This window comes from Toxotes jaculatrix, chromosome 5 (assembly GCF_017976425.1).
Source record: "Toxotes jaculatrix isolate fToxJac2 chromosome 5, fToxJac2.pri, whole genome shotgun sequence".
Taxonomy (NCBI): Eukaryota; Metazoa; Chordata; class Actinopteri; family Toxotidae; genus Toxotes; species Toxotes jaculatrix.
In genome coordinates this window covers 7,403,455-7,426,272 of record NC_054398.1, presented here as the reverse complement: position 1 = coordinate 7,426,272, position 22,818 = coordinate 7,403,455, and the positions used below count along the sequence as shown (strand labels likewise).

At 36.1% G+C, this 22,818-nt stretch overlaps 1 protein-coding gene across 9 annotated transcripts in view; it reads left to right on the top strand.

Moving 5' to 3' along the window:
- fgd4a (FYVE, RhoGEF and PH domain containing 4a) overlaps window positions 1–22,818 on the top strand; it is a 63,691-nt gene that overhangs the window by 36,807 nt on the left and 4,066 nt on the right. For 7 of the 9 annotated variants that reach the window (XM_041037534.1, XM_041037535.1, XM_041037539.1 and 4 more), the window contains 8 exons: window positions 14,983–15,202; window positions 17,668–18,085; window positions 20,947–21,036; window positions 21,230–21,375; window positions 21,610–21,766; window positions 21,993–22,131; window positions 22,232–22,290; window positions 22,383–22,529. In XM_041037534.1, the coding sequence (XP_040893468.1) occupies window positions 14,983–15,202; window positions 17,668–18,085; window positions 20,947–21,036; window positions 21,230–21,375; window positions 21,610–21,766; window positions 21,993–22,131; window positions 22,232–22,290; window positions 22,383–22,529 (1,376 nt within the window). Of the gene's footprint in view, window positions 1–14,982; window positions 15,203–15,650; window positions 15,766–16,839; window positions 17,077–17,667; window positions 18,086–20,946; window positions 21,037–21,229; window positions 21,376–21,609; window positions 21,767–21,992; window positions 22,132–22,231; window positions 22,291–22,382; window positions 22,530–22,818 lie in introns of those variants that run through there. The other 2 variants (XM_041037541.1, XM_041037542.1) reach the window with 2 other exon arrangements.

Genomic DNA, 22,818 nt, shown 5'->3' with positions numbered 1-22,818 from the left:
CTGTGCTTAGGTGTTGCAAAAATATAACCGCTGTGTAAGCTAAAACACGCTAATTTTAGCTGACCTTAGCTAACATGTCATACAGGGCGAGTGAGACTCCTTCAATGACTCTGGGGCTAGTAAATCAACAGTAAAGTCGCACATCAACTTAGCAGGTGATACTATCATTAAATAGCAAGATGACCAGTAAAACTACAGTAGGCTTTAAGATGTTTCTTCAGATTGGAGGTGGAGTCTGGATGCTGGCAGGTTGTTTGCTGGTAAGCAGAGGTTGCACTGCACAGTTATATTTCGTTCTCCTTCTTCAATATGAAATGCTGTTTGAATTTCCAAGACAAACGCATTCCTGTCCCGGCTCTGTTTTGCCGGCTGCGGCTCAAGCTCTCGCTCCTGGTGTTCCTCGTCTGATTCCATTGTGACTGACTGATCAGGCAAATAGCTCGTTTATTTTCGTTTGTTTTCGTGGAGTCGGGGCTTCTGGGAAATGCATCGGGTTGCCTTCGTTCATTTAGAGAATAAATATAAACTGGTGAAACAGAGAAGTATCGTCATGTAATCCATTGATTTCAACAATGTAACTGTATTCTGAATACTATCTATTTAAACTCTAACTGTAATGGAATACAGTTACTCATAATTTGTATTCTAAATACGTAACGCCGTTACATGTATTCCCTTACTCTCCAACACTGTGTGTGTGCGGAGAACAAAGGCAAAAAGACTGGCAAAATTCTGTTCAATTTCTGCTTTATTTGGTAGCATGAAAACATGGAAAAGAAGATGCTTTGTGTGTTCCTTGCATGTGGTTTCGCTCAAATAAAAACAATTAAGTGTGTGTGTGTGTGTGTGTGTGTGTGTGTCTGCCTGTCTGTCTGTCTCTGTGGCTTCTTTCTTAATTTACTCATTGCTCATCTTTCTTGTTTTCTTTTGACATACAAGAAACAATTTTTTGCCGGCAGTTGTTGTCTCTCTAGTGGTATAAAACAAAACAAAACAAAAAAACAAACAAATCTATATACAATATTTTCAAATATACAAATATACAAATATGTAATATACATGAAACATGAAATGGGTACCAGTCCAGTAGTGAGTGTATTGAAGGGGCTGGAAGATAAATAAAATAAATATAAGAATAAAATAAAACAAAATAAAATGAAATATGCAATATGTAAGTTAGCTGTTAAATGTCCTGTTCAGTATAGTGACTGCTGTGGGGAAGAAGCTGTTCCGGTGTCTGCTTGTTCTGGTCTGGAGGGCTCTGAGGCGCCTCCCTAATGGGAACAGTTCAAACAGTCTGTGTGTGGGGTGAGAGGAGTCCATCATGATGTTCCCTGCCCTCTTTCGCATCCTGGATTCAAGTCCTGGATAGAGGGCAGGGGGACACCAATGATACGCTCAGCAGTCCTCACAGTGCGCTGCAGTCTGGTCTTGTCCTGCTTAGTGGCAGCTCCGAACCACACAGTGATGGAGGTGCACAGGACGGACTCGATGACTGCTGTGTAGAACTGCAGCAGCAGCTCATGGGGGAGTCCGTATTTCCACAAGAGCCGCAGGAAGTACATCCTCTGCTGGGCCTTCTTGAGGATGGAGCTGATGTTCTGCTCCCACTTCAGATCCTGTGAGATATTTTGACGACTTACGGCCGACTTACGGCTGTATGACCCTTTTCATGATATTTTGAGGTCTTACTAAAATATGACTTTTTTTGGCATATTTTGACACCTTACAGCCATATGACACTTTTCATGACATTTTGAGGTCTTACTAAAATATGACTTTTTTTGGCATATTTTTAATGCCTTACGGCCGTATGACACTTTTCATGTCATTTTGAGGTCATACAAGAATATTACTTTTTTTGGCTGATTTTGACGCCTTACTATACTATGACATTTTTTATGACATTTTGAGGTCAAAAAAAATTTTGGTTTTTTTGGCCCATTTTGACGCCTTACTATACTATGACGTTTTTTATGACATTTTGAGGTCAAAAATTTTTTTGGCTGATTTTGACGCCTTACTATACTATGACGTTTTTTATGACATTTTGAGGTCAAAAATTTTTTTGACTTTTTTTGGCCGATTTTGACGCCTTACTATACTATGACGTTTTTTATCACAGTTTGAGGTCAAAAATTTTTTTGACTTTTTTTGGCCGATTTTGACGCCTTACTATACTATGACGTTTTTTATGACATTTTGAGGTCAAAAAAAAAATTTGACTTTTTTTGGCCCACTTTGACGCCTTACTATACTATGACGTTTTTCATGACATTTTGACGTCAAAAAAAAATTTGACTTTTTTTGGCCCATTTTGACGCCTTACTATACTATGACGTTTTTTAATGACATTTTGAGGTCAAAAATTTTTTGACTTTTTTTGGCCCATTTTGACGCCTTACTATACTATGACGTTTTATATGACATTTTGAGGTCAAAAAATTTTTGGACTTTTTTTGGCCCATTTTGACGCCTTACTATACTATGACGTTTTTTAATGACATTTTGAGGTCAAAAATTTTTTGACTTTTTTTGGCCCATTTTGACGCCTTACTATACTATGACGTTTTATATGACATTTTGAGGTCAAAAAATTTTTGGACTTTTTTTGGCCCATTTTGACGCCTTACTATACTATGACGTTTTTCATGACATTTTGAGGTAAAAAAAAAATGTGACTTTTTTTGGCCCATTTTGACGCCTTACTATACTATGACGTTTTTTATGACATTTTGAGGTCAAAAAAAAATTTGACTTTTTTTAGCCCATTTTGACGCCTTACTATACTATGACTTTTTTTTATGACATTTTGAGGTCAAAAATTTTTTTGACTTTTTTTGGCCCATTTTGACGCCTTACTATACTATGACGTTTTTCATGACATTTTGAGGTCAAAAAAAAATTTGACTTTTTTTAGCCCATTTTGACGCCTTACTATACTATGACTTTTTTTTATGACATTTTGAGGTCAAAAATTTTTTTGACTTTTTTTGGCCCATTTTGACGCCTTACTATATTATGACGTTTTATATGACATTTTGAGGTCAAAAATTTTTTTGACTTTTTTTGGCCCATTTTGATGCCTTACTATACTATGACGTTTTTCATGACATTCTGAGGTTAAAAAAAAATTTGACTTTTTTTGGCCCATTTTGACGCCTTACTATACTATGACGTTTTTTATGACAGTTTGAGGTCAAAAATTTTTTTGGCTTTTTTTGGCTGATTTTGATGCCTTACTATACTATGACGTTTCTTATGACATTTTGAGGTCAAAATTTTTTTTTACTTTTTTTGGCCGATTTTGACGCCTTACTATACTATGACGTTTTTTATCACAGTTTGAGGTCAAAAATTTTTTTGACTTTTTTTGGCCGATTTTGACGCCTTACTATACTATGACGTTTTTTTATGACATTTTGATGTCAAAAATTTTTTTGACTTTTTCTGGCCCATTTTGATGCCTTACTATACTATGACGTTTTTTATGACATTTTGAGGTCAAAAAAAAATTTGGCTTTTTTTGGCCCATTTTGACGCCTTACTATATACTATGACGTTTTTTTATGACATTTTGAAGTCAAAAATTTTTTTGACTTTTTTTGGCCGATTTTGATGCCTTACTATACTATGACGTTTTTTATGACATTTTGAGGTAAAAAAAAAATTAGACTTTTTTTGCCCATTTTGACGCCTTACTATACTATGACGTTTTTTTATGACATTTTGAGGTCAAAAATTTTTTTGACTTTTTTTGGCCGATTTTGATGCCTTACTATACTATGACGTTTTTTATGACATTTTGAGGTAAAAAAAAAATTAGACTTTTTTTGGCTGATTTTGACGCCTTACTATACTATGATGTTTTTTATGACATTTTGAGGTCAAAAATTTTTTGGGCTTTTTTTGGCTGATTTTGATGCCTTACTATACTATGACGTTTTTTATGACATTTTGAGGTCAAAAAAAAATTTGACTTTTTTTGGCCGATTTTGACGCCTTACTATACTATAACATTTTATGACATTTTGAGGTCAAATTTTTTTTTGACTTTTTTTCGCCGATTTTGACGCCTTACTATACTATGACGTTTTTTATGACATTTTGAGGTCAAAAAATTTTTGGACTTTTTTTGGCCCATTTTGACGCCTTACTATACTATGACGTTTTTTTATGATATTTTGAGGTCTTACTAAAATATGACTGTTTTTTGGCATATTTTCATGCCTTGTGGCCATATGACACTTTTCATGTCGTTTTGAGGTCTTACTAAAATATGACTTTTTTTTGCGTATTTTAACGCCTTACACCATGACGTGTTTTATGACATTTTGAGTTCTTACTAAAATATGATTTTTTTTGCCATATTTTCAGAATCAGAATCAGAATCAGAATCAGAATTAGAATTAGAATCAGCTTTATTCACCAAGTATGCAAACACATACAAGAAAAATTTTATTTGCCGGCAGTTGTTGTCTCTCTAGTGGTATAAAACAAAACAAAACAAAAAAACAAACAAATCTATATACAATATTTTCAAATATACAAATATACAAATATGTAATATACATGAAACATTAAATGGGTACCAGTCCAGTAGTGAGTGAATTGAAGGGGTTGGAAGATAAATAAAATAAATATAAGAATAAAATAAGACAAAATAAAATAAAATGAAATATGCAATATGTAAGTTAGCTGTTAAATGTACTGTTCAGTATAGTGACTGCTGTGGGGAAGAAGCTGTTCTGGTGTCTGCTTGTTCTGGTCTGGAGGACTCTGAGGCGCCTCCCTGATAGGAGCAGTTCAAACAGTCTGTGTGCGGGGTGAGAGGAGTCCATCATGATGTTCCCTCTTTTGCGTCCTGGAGGAGTACAAGTCCTGGATAGAGGGCAGGGGGACACCAATGATACGCTCAGCAGTCCTCACAGTGCGCTGCATTCTGGTCTTGTCCTGCTTAGTGGCAGCTCCAAACCACACAGTGATGGAGGTGCACAGGACGGACTCGATGGCTGCTGTGTAGAATTGCAGGAGCAGCTCATGGGGGAGTCTGTATTTCCTCAAAAGCCGCAGGAAGTACATCCTCTGCTGGGCCTTCTTGAGGATGGAGCTGATGTTCTGCTCCCACTTCAGATCCTGTGAGATATTTTGACGACTTACGGCCGACTTACGGCTGTATGACCCTTTTCATGATATTTTGAGGTCTTACTAAAATATGACTTTTTTTGGCATATTTTGACACCTTACAGCCGTACAACACTTTTCATAACATTTTGAGGTAAAAAAAAAAAAGTGACTTTTTTTGGCCCATTTTGACGCCTTACTATACTATGACGTTTTTTATGACATTTTGAGGTAAAAAAAAAATGTGACTTTTTTTGGCCCATTTTGACGCCTTACTATACTATGACGTTTTTTATGACATTTTGAGGTCAAAAAATTTTTTGACTTTTTTTAGCCGATTTTGACGCCTTACTATACTATGACGTTTTTTATGACATTTTGAGGTCAAAAAATTTTTTGACTTTTTTTAGCCGATTTTGACGCCTTACTATACTATGACGTTTTTTATGACATTTTGAGATCAAAAAAAAATTTGACTTTTTTTGGCCCATTTTGACGCCTTACTATACTATGACGTTTTATATGACATTTTGAGGTCAAAAAAATTTTTGACTTTTTTTAGCCGATTTTGACGCCTTACTATACTATGACGTTTTTTATGACATTCTGAGGTCAAAAAAAAAATTGACTTTTTTTGGCCCATTTTGACGCCTTACTATACTATGACGTTTTATATGACATTTTGAGGTCAAAAAATCTTTTGACTTTTTTTGGCCCATTTTGACGCCTTACTATACTATGACGTTTTTTATGACATTCTGAGGTCAAAAAAAAAATTGACTTTTTTTGGCCCATTTTGACGCCTTACTATACTATGATGTTTTTTATGACATTTTGAGGTCAAAAGAAAATGTGACTTTTTTTGGCCCATTTTGACGCCTTACTATACTATGACGTTTTTTATCACATTTTGAGGTCAAAAAATTTTTGGACTTTTTTTGGCCCATTTTGACGCCTTACTATACTATGACGTTTTTTATGACATTTTGAGGTCAAAAAAATTTTTGACTTTTTTTAGCCGATTTTGACGCCTTACTATACTATGACGTTTTTTATGACATTTTGAGGTCAAAAAAAAAAATAGACTTTTTTTAGCCGATTTTGACGCCTTACTATACTATGACGTTTTATATGACATTTTGAGGTCAAAAAAATTTTTGACTTTTTTTAGCCGATTTTGACGCCTTACTATACTATGACATTTTTTATGACATTTTGAGATAAAAAAAAACTTGACTTTTTTTGGCCCATTTTGACGCCTTACTATACTATGACGTTTTATATGACATTTTGAGGTCAAAAAAGTTTTTGACTTTTTTTAGCCGATTTTGACGCCTTGCTATACTATGACGTTTTATATGACATTTTGAGGTCAAAAAAATTTTTGACTTTTTTTAGCCGATTTTGACGCCTTACTATACTATGACGTTTTTTATGACATTCTGAGGTCAAAAAAAAAATTAACTTTTTTTGGCCCATTTTGACTTCTTACTATACTATGACGTTTTATATGACATTTTGAGGTCAAAAAATCTTTTGACTTTTTTTGGCCCATTTTGACGCCTTACTATACTATGACGTTTTTTATGACATTTTGAGGTCAAAAAAAAAAAGTGACTTTTTTTGGCCAATTTTGACGCCTTACTATACTATGATGTTTTTTATGACATTTTGAGGTCAAAAAATTTTTTGACTTTTTTTAGCCGATTTTGACACCTTACTATACTATGACGTTTTTTATGACATTCTGAGGTCAAAAAAAAAATTGACTTTTTTTGGCCCATTTTGACGCCTTACTATACTATGATGTTTTTTATGACATTTTGAGGTCAAAAGAAAATGTTGAAAAAATTGACTTTTTTTAGCCGATTTTGACGATTTTGACGCCTTACTATACTATGACGTTTTATATGACATTTTGAGGTCAAAAAAATTTTTGACTTTTTTTAGCCGATTTTGACGCCTTACTATACTATGACGTTTTTTATGACATTTTGAGGTCAAAAAATTTTTTGACTTTTTTTAGCCGATTTTGACGCCTTACTATACTATGACGTTTTTTATGACATTTTGAGGTCAAAAAAAAAAATTGACTTTTTTTGGCCCATTTTGACGCCTTACTATACTATGACGTTTTATATGACATTTTGAGGTAAAAAAAAAATTTGACTTTTTTTGGCCCATTTTGACGCCTTACTATACTATGACGTTTTTTATGACATTCTGAGATCAAAAAAAAAATTGACTTTTTTTGGCCCATTTTGACGCCTTACTATACTATGACGTTTTTTATGACATTTTGAGGTCAAAAAATTTTTTGACTTTTTTTAGCCGATTTTGACGCCTTACTATACTATGACGTTTTTTATGACATTTTGAGGTCAAAAAAAAAATTGACTTTTTTTGGCCCATTTTGACGCCTTACTATACTATGACGTTTTATATGACATTTTGAGGTCAAAAAAATTTTTGACTTTTTTTAGCCGATTTTGACGCCTTACTATACTATGACGTTTTTTATGACATTTTGAGGTCAAAAAAAAAATTGACTTTTTTTGGCCGATTTTGACGCCTTACTATACTATGACGTTTTATATGACATTTTGAGGTCAAAAATTTTTTTGACTTTTTTTGGCCCATTTTGACGCCTTACTATACTATGACGTTTTTTATGACATTTTGAGGTCAAAAAAAAATGTGACTTTTTTTGGCCCATTTTGACACCTTACTATACTATAATGTTTTATATGACATTTTGAGGTCAAAAATTTTTTTGACTTTTTTTGGCCCATTTTGACGCCTTACCATACTATGACGTTTTTTATGACATTTTGAGGTCAAAAAAATTTTTTACTTTTTTTGGCTGATTTTGACGCCTTACTATACTATGACGTTTTTTATGACATTTTAAGGTCAAAAAAATTTTTGACTTTTTTTGGCCCATTTTGACGCCTTACTATACTATGACTTTTTTTATGACATTTTGAGGTCAAAAAAAAAAGTGACTTTTTTTGGCCGATTTTGACGCCTTACTATACTATGATGTTTTTTATGACATTTTGAGGTCAAAAATTTTTTTGACTTTTTTTAGCCGATTTTGACGCCTTATTATACTATGACGTTTTTTATGACATTCTGAGGTCAAAAAAAAAATTTAATTTTTTTTGGCCCATTTTGACGCCTTACTATACTATGACGTTTTTTATGACATTTTGAGGTCAAAAGAAAATGTGACTTTTTTTGGCCCATTTTGACGCCTTACTATACTATGACGTTTTTTATGACATTCTGAGGTCAAAAAAAAAATTGACTTTTTTTGGCCGATTTTGACGCCTTACTATACTATGACGTTTTTTATGACATTTTGAGGTCAAAAAATTTTTTGACTTGTTTTAGCCGATTTTGACGCCTTACTATACTATGACGTTTTTTATGACATTTTGAGGTCAAAAGAAAATGTGACTTTTTTTGGCCCATTTTGACGCCTTACTATACTATGACGTTTTTTATGACATTTTGAGGTCAAAAAATTTTTTGACTTTTTTTAGCCAATTTTGACGCCTTACTATACTATGACGTTTTTTATGACATTCTGAGGTCAAAAAAAAAATTGACTTTTTTTGGCCCATTTTGACGCCTTACTATACTATGACGTTTTTTATGACATTTTGAGGTCAAAAGAAAATGTGACTTTTTTTGGCCCATTTTGACGCCTTACTATACTATGACGTTTTTTATGACATTCTGAGGTCAAAAAATTTTTTGACTTTTTTTAGCCGATTTTGACGCCTTACTATACTATGACGTTTTTTATGACATTTTAAGGTCAAAAAAAAATTTGACTTTTTTTGGCCCATTTTGACGCCTTACTATACTATGACGTTTTTTATGACATTTTGAGGTCAAAAAAAAAAGTGACTTTTTTTGGCCAATTTTGACGCCTTACTATATTATGATGTTTTTTATGACATTTTGAGGTCAAAAAATTTTTTGACTTTTTTTAGCCGATTTTGACGCCTTATTATACTATGACGTTTTTTATGACATTCTGAGGTCAAAAAAAAAATTGACTTTTTTTGGCCTATTTTGACGCCTTACTATACTATGACGTTTTTTATGACATTTTGAGGTCAAAAGAAAATGTGACTTTTTTTGGCCCATTTTGACGCCTTACTATACTATGACGTTTTTTATGACATTCTGAGGTCAAAAAAAAAATTGACTTTTTTTGGCCGATTTTGACGCCTTACTATACTATGACGTTTTTTATGACATTTTGAGGTCAAAAATTTTTTTGACTTTTTTTAGCCGATTTTGACGCCTTACTATACTATGACGTTTTTTATGACATTTTGAGGTCAAAAATTTTTTTGACTTTTTTTTGGCCCATTTTGACGCCTTACTAAACTATGACGTTTTTTATGACATTTTGAGGTCAAAAAAAAAATTGACTTTTTTTGGCCCATTTTGACGCCTTACTATACTATGACGTTTTATATGACATTTTGAGGTAAAAAAAAAATTGGACTTTTTTTGGCCCATTTTGACGCCTTACTATACTATGACGTTTTTTATGACATTTTGAGGTCAAAAAAGTTTTTGACTTTTTTTTAGCCGATTTTGACGCCTTACTATACTATGACGTTTTTTATGACATTTTGAGGTCAAAAGAAAATGTGACTTTTTTTGGCCCATTTTGACGCCTTACTATACTATGACGTTTTTTATTTTTTGACTTTTTTTAGCCGATTTTGACGCCTTACTAAACTATGACGTTTTTTATGACATTTTGAGGTCAAAAAAAAAATTGACTTTTTTTGGCCCATTTTGACGCCTTACTATACTATGACGTTTTATATGACATTTTGAGGTCAAAAAATTTTTTGACTTTTTTTAGCCGATTTTGACGCCTTACTATACTATGACGTTTTTTATGACATTCTGAGGTCAAAAAAAAAATTGACTTTTTTTGGCCAATTGTGACGCCTTACTATACTATGATGTTTTTTATGACATTTTGAGGTCAAAAAATTTTTTGACTTTTTTTGGCTGATTTTGACACCTTACTATACTATGACGTTTTTTATGACATACTGAGGTCAAAAAAAAATTGACTTTTTTTGGCCGATTTTGACGCCTTACTATACTATGACGTTTTTTATGACATTTTGAGGTCAAAAATTTTTTTGACTTTTTTTTGGCCCATTTTGACGCCTTACTAAACTATGACGTTTTTTATGACATTTTGAGGTCAAAAGAAAATGTGACTTTTTTTGGCCCATTTTGACGCCTTACTATACTATGACGTTTTTTATGACATTCTGACGTCAAAAAAAAATTGACTTTTTTTGGCCCATTTTAACGCCTTACTATACTATGACGTTTTTTATGACATTTTGAGGTCAAAAGAAAATGTGACTTTTTTTGGCCCATTTTGACGCCTTACTATACTATGACGTTTTTTATGACATTTTGAGGTCAAAAAAAAAAAGTGACTTTTTTTGGCCAATTTTGACGCCTTACTATACTATGATGTTTTTTATGACATTTTGAGGTCAAAAAATTTTTTGACTTTTTTTAGCCGATTTTGACACCTTACTATACTATGACGTTTTTTATGACATTCTGAGGTCAAAAAAAAAATTGACTTTTTTTGGCCCATTTTGACGCCTTACTATACTATGATGTTTTTTATGACATTTTGAGGTCAAAAGAAAATGTTGAAAAAATTGACTTTTTTTAGCCGATTTTGACGATTTTGACGCCTTACTATACTATGACGTTTTATATGACATTTTGAGGTCAAAAAAATTTTTGACTTTTTTTAGCCGATTTTGACGCCTTACTATACTATGACGTTTTTTATGACATTTTGAGGTCAAAAAATTTTTTGACTTTTTTTAGCCGATTTTGACGCCTTACTATACTATGACGTTTTTTATGACATTTTGAGGTCAAAAAAAAAAATTGACTTTTTTTGGCCCATTTTGACGCCTTACTATACTATGACGTTTTATATGACATTTTGAGGTAAAAAAAAAATTTGACTTTTTTTGGCCCATTTTGACGCCTTACTATACTATGACGTTTTTTATGACATTCTGAGGTCAAAAAAAAAATTGACTTTTTTTGGCCCATTTTGACGCCTTACTATACTATGACGTTTTTTATGACATTTTGAGGTCAAAAGAAAATGTGACTTTTTTTGGCCCATTTTGACGCCTTACTATACTATGACGTTTTTTATTTTTTGACTTTTTTTAGCCGATTTTGACGCCTTACTAAACTATGACGTTTTTTATGACATTTTGAGGTCAAAAAAAAAATTGACTTTTTTTGGCCCATTTTGACGCCTTACTATACTATGACGTTTTATATGACATTTTGAGGTAAAAAAAAAATGTGACTTTTTTTGGCCCATTTTGACGCCTTACTATACTATGACGTTTTTTATGACATTTTGAGGTCAAAAAAAAAAAGTGACTTTTTTTGGCCAATTGTGACGCCTTACTATACTATGATGTTTTTTATGACATTTTGAGGTCAAAAATTTTTTTGACTTTTTTTGGCTGATTTTGACACCTTACTATACTATGACGTTTTTTATGACATACTGAGGTCAAAAAAAAAATTGACTTTTTTTGGCCCATTTTGACGCCTTACTATACTATGACGTTTTTTATGACATTTTGAGGTCAAAAAAAAAATTGACTTTTTTTGGCCCATTTTGACGCCTTACTATACTATGACGTTTTATATGACATTTTGAGGTAAAAAAAAAATTTGACTTTTTTTGGCCCATTTTGACGCCTTACTATACTATGACGTTTTATATGACATTTTGAGGTCAAAAAATTTTTTGACTTTTTTTGGCCCATTTTGACGCCTTACTATACTATGACGTTTTTTATGACATTTTGAGGTAAAAAAAAAATGTGACTTTTTTTGGCCCATTTTGACACCTTACTATACTATAACGTTTTATATGACATTTTGAGGTCAAAAAATTTTTTGACTTTTTTTGGCCCATTTTGACGCCTTACCATACTATGACGTTTTATATGACATTTTGAGGTCAAAAATTTTTTTGACTTTTTTTTGGCCCATTTTGACGCCTTACTATACTATGACGTTTTTTATGACATTTTGAGGTCAAAAAAATTTTTGACTTTTTTTGGCCCATTTTGACGCCTTACTATACTATGATGTTTTTTATGACATTTTGAACTCAAATTTTTTTTTGACTCTTTTTGGCCCATTTTGACGCCTTACTATACTATGACGTTTTTTATGACATTTTGAGGTCAAAAAATTTTTTGACTTTTTTTGGCCCATTTTGACGCCTTACCATACTATGACGTTTTTTATGACATTTTGAGGTCAAAAAATTTTTTGACTTTTTTTAGCCGATTTTGACGCCTTACTATACTATGACGTTTTTTATGACATTCTGAGGTCAAAAAAAAAATTGACTTTTTTTGGCCCATTTTGACGCCTTACCATACTATGACGTTTTTTATGACATTTTGAGGTCAAAAAATTTTTTGACTTTTTTTAGCCGATTTTGACGCCTTACTATACTATGACGTTTTTTATGACATTCTGAGGTCAAAAAAAAAATTGACTTTTTTTGGCCCATTTTGACGCCTTACTATACTATGACGTTTTTTATGACATTTTGAGGTCAAAAAAATTTTTGACTTTTTTTAGCCGATTTTGACGCCTTACTATACTATGACGTTTTTTATGACATTTTGAGGTCAAAAAAAAAATTGACTTTTTTTGGCCCATTTTGACGCCTTACTATACTATGACGTTTTTTATGACATTTTGAGGTCAAAAGAAAATGTGTCTTTTTTGCCCATTTTGACGCCTTACTATATACTATGACGTTTTTTATGACATTCTGAGGTCAAAAAATTTTTTGACTTTTTTTAGCCGATTTTGACGCCTTACTATATACTATGACGTTTTTTATGACATTTTGAGGTCAAAAAATTTTTTGACTTTTTTTAGCCGATTTTGACGCCTTACTATACTATGACGTTTTTTATGACATTTTGAGGTCAAAAAATTTTTTGACTTTTTTTAGCCGATTTTGACGCCTTACTATACTATGACGTTTTATATGACATTCTGAGGTCAAAAAAAAAAATTGACTTTTTTTGGCCGATTTTGACGCCTTACTATACTATGATGTTTTTTATGACATTTTGAGGTCAAAAATTTTTTTGACTTTTTTTGGCCCATTTTAACGCCTTACTATACTATGACGTTTTTTATGACATTTTTAGGTAAAAAAAAAATTTGACTTTTTTTGGCCCATTTTGACGCCTTACTATACTATGACGTTTTTTATGACATTTTGAGGTAAAATAAAAATTTGACTTTTTTTGGCCCATTTTGACGCCTTACTATACTATGATGTTTTATATGACATTTTGAGGTCAAAAAATTTTTTGACTTTTTTTGGCCGATTTTGATGCCTTACTATACTATGACGTTTTATATGACATTTTGAGGTCAAAAAATTTTTTTATTTTTTTTAGCCGATTTTGACGCCTTACTATACTATGACGTTTTTTATGACATTTTGAGGTCAAAAAAAAAATTGACTTTTTTTGGCCCATTTTGACGCCTTACTATACTATGACATTTTATATGACATTTTGAGGTCAAAAAATTTTTTTGACTTTTTTTGGCCCATTTTGACGCCTTACTATACTATGACGTTTTTTATGACATTCTGAGGTCAAAAAAAAATTTACTTTTTTTGGCCCATTTTGACGCCTTACTATACTATGACGTTTTTTATGACATTTTGAGGTCAAAATTTTTTTTGACTTTTTTTGGCCGATTTTGACGTCTTACCATACTATGACTTTTTTTATGACATTTTGAGGTCAAAAAAAATTTTGACTTTTTTTGGCTGATTTTGACGCCTTACTATACTATGACGTTTTATATGACATTTTGAGGTCAAAAAATGTTTTGACTTTTTTTTCCCAATTTTGACGCCTTACTATACTATGACGTTTTTTATGACATTTTAAGGTCTTTCTAAAATATTACTTTTTTTGGTCATATTTGACGCCTTACGCCATTACGCTATCTCGGTTGCTCCAAACTAAGTGGGGGGGGGTATTCGTCCGGTTGACCCTTAGAGTAACCGTCACTCCGCCAAATATGGAAAGTACACTGCACTAAAATCCAAGGTGGCGCCACTCAAATGCCCATGGTTCGGTCACAAAAACCGACTAACCAAAACCAATGGGTGACGTCACGGGTGCTATGTCCTTGTTTCATACAGTCTATGAAATGTGATTGGCTCAGCCGCTCAGTCAGTCATCAAACTGTCAAAAGAAAACAAGAAAGAAGAGCAGGGTTAATTAAGAAAGAAGCGACAAACACACACACTTAATTGCTTTTATTTGAGCAACACCACATGCAAGGAACACACAAAGCATCTTCTTTTCCATGTTTTCATGCTACCAAATAAAGCAGAAATTGAACAGAATTTTGCCAGTCTTTTTGCCTCTGTTCTCCACGCACACACACAGCAGTTTTAATTTTTAAATAAACATAGTGTTTGAGTATGCATAGTATGTGTGAGCATATGTAGCTTACTTTCGTACACTCTACTGACTGTATATCATGTATATCATTAGAATGTTTTTACATTGCAAATAAAGTATTCATGTTAAAATCACAGTTCCACTTACGTCCGTCCTGCGATCGGGTTAAAGGCCTCTCCAAACCAAGCTCCTGGGCTGAATTTCAACCTCAGCCCACTCCTGACTGCCCCCTTCAGCTGTAAACTAAAATTGCAGTTAATTATTCCCCCCGTTTTCTCTCCAGTGCCTCCAAAGCCACCACATCTTCAGAGCCCGGTGACGGAGCTGTCGTCCCCACTGGGCCGCATCCAGAAACCACAGCTTACTAGAAGCATGGAAGAAAGGGGTGGAGGTGGAGGAGAAGGAGGAGGAGGAGGAGGAGGAAGAGGGGCCATGAACCGGGAGAGGGTCAGGGACAAACAGTCCAAAGTCTCAGACCTGATCAGCCGCTTTGAGGAGAACAGGTAAGGGGTTTCTTACTCTCTGCTGATGCGTGTGATGTCCCTTCACAGAGAGAAACTATGAGGAAAGTGCTTTCCTTATAGTTTCTCTCTGTGTTTTCTATTCTGTAATACTATTAAGTAAAAGTGAATTTCACTTGGAAAATTTCGCTGACTCAAAACCTTATCGCAGCCTCTGTGACCGGCATAGCAATTGTTTTGCCACAATACATGGGCTCTGGTTAAATAATTCCATCTACGTCACTTAATAGCTTTTGAAATGACACGACCTCATTCAGGCTGTTGTAATCACAGTGACGGAAAACGTGGTCTTTCCTAACGTTTCCTATGCGGGCTATTTCAAGGAGGAAAAGCAGAAGTCCCTTGATTAAAGTCTTCAGCCTTGACTCATTGATAGTAGCTCAGACCAGAGCTGTAGGCAGAACAAGCGGAGATTAGCCTGTGCTTCACAAGCCAAGCGTTAGCGAGGGGATGAAAGGAGATTTGTACAGGCGAGGGGAAGTACAGCTCCTCATTCAGTTGTGGGACAGGACTCAGTGTTGTGAGATGAAGCCCAGGAGAACGAGGTAGGATCTCTTCCACTAACTTAAATAAATACCTAGACTTTTATACTGTTGCCTCATAGTTACATGGAGCTTTAAGTATTGTGTCTGGGACATTTCTTTAAGGCTTTCCAGTGTCAACTGATGTATTCCCCCCTTTTTTGTGTGTTACATGTTGATTTATTGCAAGTCATGTCGGTTTTGATTGTAGCTGCAGCCTCAGATATGCGAGGGAGGCCCACTGATGGAGGTGAGAGGCACAACAATGGTGCCCTTGTCCCGACCGCTCATACAGTAGGGCCCAAAAATATTCAAACAGTCAGCAGCAGTAGCAGCCCACTAAAATTTCACTCCATCTCTTCAGTCTGTAGCCTCATGCTCCAACTCATCCCTCTGGTCTGGATCTCTGAGAACAGAATTACAAAATATGAGAACAGTCCCGGACTTTCTCCACACCTTTCATCACATTTTCACAAGTGTGAAATGAGGTTAATCAGAGCGATCTGGTGTATCTTTTCCATTCAGACTCTGCAGGGCTGTAGAGATTAGCCCTCTAGTGGCCCTGGAACAGAAAGAAGAGAAAGGCCCGCAGCTTCCGAGAACAGAATTAGCCTACTAATATACTAATCTGGTTCACATGGCACTTGGCTGCCTTAAAGGTACCTAGACTGCCACATGACAAGTGAAGCTGTTCTTAACTGTGGTCTAGTTCAGCCTGTTTTAAAACATTGTCATGTACTGGAACACTTCATTGTGCTATTTACATGCATAGTGGAGCTGCAGTGTGTGCACCTACACACTATACATACACAGTGAAGTTGTATGCGTGTGTGTGGTTTTGCTTTTCTGAAAAACAGTATTAAAAATGTCCCCCGGATCACTCAGTCTTTCTTTCATGTTTGAACACCTCAGGGGCCAAGAGCTCAGAAGTGATTCATCTGTGAAGTGGTTCACCAGCCTGTTGTTGTTCCTCTATTTATACATACTTCCTGTTTCTACCGGACAGCGGCATTTGACGCAGTGAATGTCTCGGAAGCTGAACATCACCTTGCCACATTTCTTTCTTACTTAATTTTTTTTCTTTTTGCTCGAGCAAGGTTGGATTACAGATGAAGCATATTTTGTTTCTTTTCCCTGAGAACCGGTGATGCTCTCAGTGCAGGAAGTGTTGCTTAGATCTGATTCGTGGCCAGTTTTCAGACAGAAGATCAGCGAAACTGAGCTGAGATACAGTAGCTACGAGCTGTAACACTGAAAGCCTATGTGGGTCATATACAGGGGAAACAGCTGGACTGACTGCCGGTAGAGGATGTAGAGCAGCTGAATGGTGACATTGTGCGTGTGCATATGTGTGTGTGTGTTTTTGGGTGTGCGTTAATTTGATTTCCATTCCTGTGCTGTATTTCAAATCGTCTTGCGCTGACTGCTTTTACCATATCATTCATGTTCAAGCAAAGAATGAAAGTGATGTTACAGCACAATATATAAAACAGGTTCTGTGTGTGTGTGTATGTGTGTGTGTGGAAGTAGGACAGCATCTATCTCTTGGGAGTCATGTTGTACCTCTCCTCCTCCTCCTCCTGTCCTCCTCATTACTGTACCTCCATTCCTCCTCCTCCACACACACCACACATCCTCTGCACTACAGCAGCTCTCTGCAGCCTCGTAAGACAGAAGAAAGTTTGTGCATCTTTTATTTTTAACTCTCACACTCACATGCAAAAACTCTCTGCTCACTGTCGTGTCCTGCACTCCCCGATCAATGTGCTGGCTAGAGCAGCAATTGAAGAGCTTCCCGTAATTTTCTTCTTTTTTTCTTTCCTACTCCTTTCCTTTTTCGTTGGGGAAGGTCATTGGTTAACTCTGTCTGTGCCCTTGTTGAAGTCTGACCGACTTCCCCCTTTGCCTTTTCCTCTGTTCCTGCAGCAACACAGAGAACAAGAGAGACGGCTCACCGCTCAAACCTATCAGCAAGTCAAACAACTGCAGTCCAGCCCACCGCCCCCAGCAGAGGCAGACAGAGACCGGCAGGATTCAGGAGAACCACTCCTCCGTACCGGCCACGCCACAACAAGATGACCACAGGCCGGCGGCCAACGGGGTGCTAGCACAGATGGAGCTGGACAAGGAGAAGGAGGATAAAGAGTCTGAGAATGAATGCGTGAGGATAGAGACTGCTGGGCTGGTAAATGGAGATATGGGGGGCGGGAGTGCCGAACAGGATGAGGATCATTCACCTCCACAGACGGACAGGACTGACACAGAAAGCCACACTGAGAATGAGGACAGTGGGACTGCAACAGAAAGTGAGCACAGGAATGAAGAAGGGAGCTCAGACCATAAGGTAAGAGCTGGTTGATTTTTCTCATGTATTGTTGTTTGTGTGATATATTAAGAGCCTGACAGGGTCGTCTACTTGCTCTGACAATGCAGTCGCTGATAAACAACCTGTCAGCATTTATTTATGCTCTGCTCTGGGCTTTCAGAACAATTAAATCATCTGAACTACTTCAGCTCTGGGTTACTTTAACATTGTAAGGATAGAGTTACAAGGGAAGAAGCGTGTATGTTATTCCTCACTGGCATGTGTGTGTGTGTCTGAGAGGGGTTATTTTCTGCCGAACAGATGTCGAGCATTTGAGCAGCTGAGTTAAAGTGTTTCAGAGACCCCCCCCCTTTGGAAGCCTGTGGTGCCTTCTGGTGTCTACAGGTTATAAATATCTTAGGTTCTGATCAATCTCTGTCTGCTCAGTGCTGAAAACAAAACACACAGTCTCAGTGGTACGGGAATGGAAGAGCCACGAGCCATGCCATGAATTGCTCCATGGTGAAATGCGCAGTCAAAACAACACGTTTTTACTGGTGCTGTTAACCTGAAAGGGAACTTTGTCAAGATGAGACTTTGCTTTGGTGATGAACTGGAGCCCCTTGCCTGTTTTCAACAAGTCAAATCTAGTAGCCAGTAGCCAAAGGAGGCATCAGTTCAGTCTGGATTAGGTTTGAGTGGCTTTGTTCCAGTTCTTATTGGATCTTTTGTAGTGTTTCATATTATCTCGAGTTGACATAAACCGTCTAAGCTGTTTCTTTAACCCATCCATTGAGCCAGGTTGGAGGATTTTATGCCTTGTGCCTTTTGCAGTGGTTTAGAAAGCATTCAAATCCTTGACTAAAGTGAAAGTACTAATAAAACAAACCATGTGGAAGTACTCCATTACAAGTTAAAGTAGATAACATTACAAGCTTAGGTAAAAGTACTTAAGTATTGCTAGAAAATGAACTTTCAGTGGCTATAATCAATATTTTTATCACAAAAATATCAAATGGTATTAGACTGTGAAATGTGTCGCTCCCTCTGCTTTACAGAGCTTAATACGTTTCAGCTCACTATAGCTTGACATAGTTGAGCATTTAGCAAGAAAAGAGACAAATATTTCCTTTAGGAATCCAAAAACAGAGCTACAGCTGAGTGAATACTGGACTGGAGACTCAGCAGGAGTCTGAAAACACGACTCCAGAGGAAAGCAAATGTCGCTTTGTATTTGCTGGATGCAGATATGAGAAAAAGTTTGCTAACAAATTGAACATATCATCTTAAAAACTGATAAAATGTCAGTGTTGTGTTCAAAACTTGTCTCTTCTGCCCCCAAGTGACAAAAAAAACAAAACAGTTATTACAGGTTTAAAGTGTCAAATTGAAAATTCTATTATTACATTTTGCATTATTAGATACATTAAGTAGAATTTTACCAGCTGAGTAGAGTAGTCCAGTTTCCCAACCTAAGGATGGGCCACCTCAAAAGGGTCACAAGATAAATCTCAGAGGTCGTGAGAACATGACACGCGGTATAATCTTTGACCATGCACTGTATTTTTAAAACATATCTCATGCTTTTTCTTTCTTTTTTATGCAAAACCTTAATCTGAAAAGTAACCTGACAGCACCTGACATATTAAAAGTAAGAAGCGGAACTGTAGTGGTGCAGTAGTAGAAAGTGGTGTGAAATCGAAACACTCAAGTAAATGCTTCGGAGTAAATGCATGTGATTTTTGTGATCTTTCCACCGCTGACCATGTGAAACTATACCAATTAATTCTTCACTGTGTGTCTGAAAAACATAATGAAATGCATTTTTCTTATTCTGAAACTTAATATGCCGGGGAAAAAAAACAAATCAAGACCTCATTTCTCAGACACTCACCAGAGAATTGTGGATACATTGACAAATGACTTATGTGGAAATGTATGGCTGATTGCTTTGGGCCACTCAGACAAACATTTGAGTGGAAGATACAGCTTATTTGTTGTTATGCACAGTGTGAATATTCTTCTGCTGTGGTCATTGTGCCGTTGGGGTTTTTTGGCTGTGCAAAAAAAAAAAAAAAACCCAAACAAAAATGACATTTCATTATGTCGGTGTGCTCGCGTGGTGATTTTGAGACTTCACTTTTCATCTGCCATATTAATTGGTCTCACACACAAAGCTTGTGTTCTTGTTTGATTTGGTGTCATTTCCCTTCTTCCATATTTTCGTTTCCTGTTCTGAGGGCCCCCTGCTACACCACAGCCCAGCCCAGCATCAGCCCAGTGCTAATAACACACACCAGTGTTACATGCTGTTGTATGCAACAACAGCCAAACAGCAGACGAGTCACCTGAATCACAACAATCCGTGCACGATTTGCTTAGGACATTTTCTCATTGAAAAACAGTAACATGTAGTTCCTCCGCTTTTCCCTCTGATTAAAAAGAGCGGCGCTGAGCGTGAATTCAGTCTTGATACCTAAACTAATGATACCTGAACTAATCAGGAACTTGCAGAGGAACAGGAAGCTACACTCAACAATGACAGTGATGTGGAAATGAAAAGTGAGTTGAACCGAAATCAGGAGCTCTGTACAGTTTGTCCCGCACTTCTGCATTATTTTCAGCTCAGATCAACTCCATCCTCTGCGTCGAAAAGCTTCTGAAGCCCCATTTTCCTATAAGCTTTAGCTGACAATGGCAATTACTCACCATTAGAGAGGTATTAGACTGAAACAGTCATTACGCTGCCCGCAAACTGTTTGACCGCGCTACTGACTTTCTAGCTTTGACAGAATGAGATCCCATTCACACTTCGCTTGTTAATTAATGATCAGAGATTATTTAAGGATTTGCTTTACACACAAATATTCCCACTAATGTCTTCCTTTTTTTTTTTTCAGGAGACGAACGAACAGAAGCTGTTTAAGATTGCCAGCGAGCTCCTGCAGACAGAGAAGGCCTATGTAGCCAGACTTAACCTGCTGGACCAGGTGAGGAACTCAAGCACGAGTTCACTTCTCTATTTGGACCATATCATGTAGTACAGGGTTTATGTTACATAGCGGTAAAAACTTGATGTGAAACCAGCAAAACAGTTTAAGTTCATTGGTGTGTTTTTATGGCAAAACTCAACTTTCCAACTACTTATCACTCATCAATTCCATGTTGTCTATGGCTCTTCAGGAATTCTGTGCTAAGCTTATGGAGGAGGCTAATAAAGGAACATTCCCCGTGGACGTAGTGAAGAACATATTCTCTAACATCTCCTCCATCAATGCCTTTCACAGCCAGTTTCTGCTTCCAGATCTGGAAAAACGCATGGGACAATGGTGAGCTTCAGTCCAAAGAAAAATCATGATAAATGTTATAGGGTTCTGCATTAAACCTGCCTTATAGTAACACTCAGACAGTTGTCATGATGACTGAAAATTTGATCAATTTTTTTTCTTTTTTTAATCCAAAAACTGATAAATACATAAGCAAAACAATAAAAGATATTTTTATTAAGATAAATCATCCAAAAGGTGGTTAACAAACTCTCCTCCTTCTCTCCCTCCCTGCAGGGCGTCCACACCTCGTATCGGGGACATCCTGCAGAAACTCACACCCTTCCTCAAGATGTACGCAGAGTATGTGAAGAATTTCGACAAGGCCATGGAGCTGCTGAAACAGTGGACTGACCGTTCGCCTCAATTCAAGGCCATCATTCAGGAGATACAGGTACTGTGAACCAAAATTTGGTCCCAAAAAATGCAGTTAGAGAGTTATTTTAGGAGGAGATTCAAGACATGTACTAATATAAAAGGCACCATCTTTGTGTTGTTTTTGTAAATATACAAAAGATTAAGGGTCGAATAAGCATATTTCATGTAAGCAAACGTTCTAAAATTCATAGAGTAAATAAGGTAAAATTCAACCTTTTTTATTTTTTGTTATGTCTGGACAGAGTCAAGAGGCCTGCGGCTGCCTGACGCTTCAGCATCACATGCTAGAGCCTGTGCAGAGAGTCCCTCGATATGAGATGTTGCTTAAAGACTATCTGAAGAAGCTGCCTCAGGACGACCCTGACCGACGAGACGCAGAAAGTAAGCAGAAATATTACCTAAACGCCTCACTCTGAGGTGTCTTTTTTTTTTTTAGTCCTCCAAGGCTACATTTAGGTAACCCATCCTTTTTTTTTCCCAGAATCATTAGAAATCATTGCCACAGCAGCTACTCACTCCAACAGCGCCATACGAAAATCTGTAAGTACAGATGATTTGAGCCATTTTCATTAAGACATAATCTCTCCAACACATTAGCATACAACTAAAATAAATCTCCCATCCTTGTTTAGGACAATCTGAAGAAACTAATGGAGATATATGAGATGCTGGGTGAGGAGGAGGACATTGTTCACCCCTCTAATGAGTTCATCAAAGAGGGCCATATCCTGAAGCTGGCAGCCAGGAACACCTCGGCCATGGAGAGATACCTCTTCCTGGTGAGAGAAACTGCAGAGCACGAAGCCTAATTTTCTCGCCTAATGAAGGGCACAGCAGGGAAATATGCTGAGGCGAGACTCTCGTCCGCACAAGTCAATTGAAACAAGTGAATCATTTCATACTAGGAACACCTCTGTGTAAGAATACATCAGGGGCACATGAACAGATCTCTCAATTACTGAGATTACCAGATGATGTGATTATGTTTTGGCTGTTTCTTATTAGCTTCAGGCTGAATGTCTCCCAGCTGTGTCATTCAAGTTACCTGCAGAGTGTAGGACTGCCCCC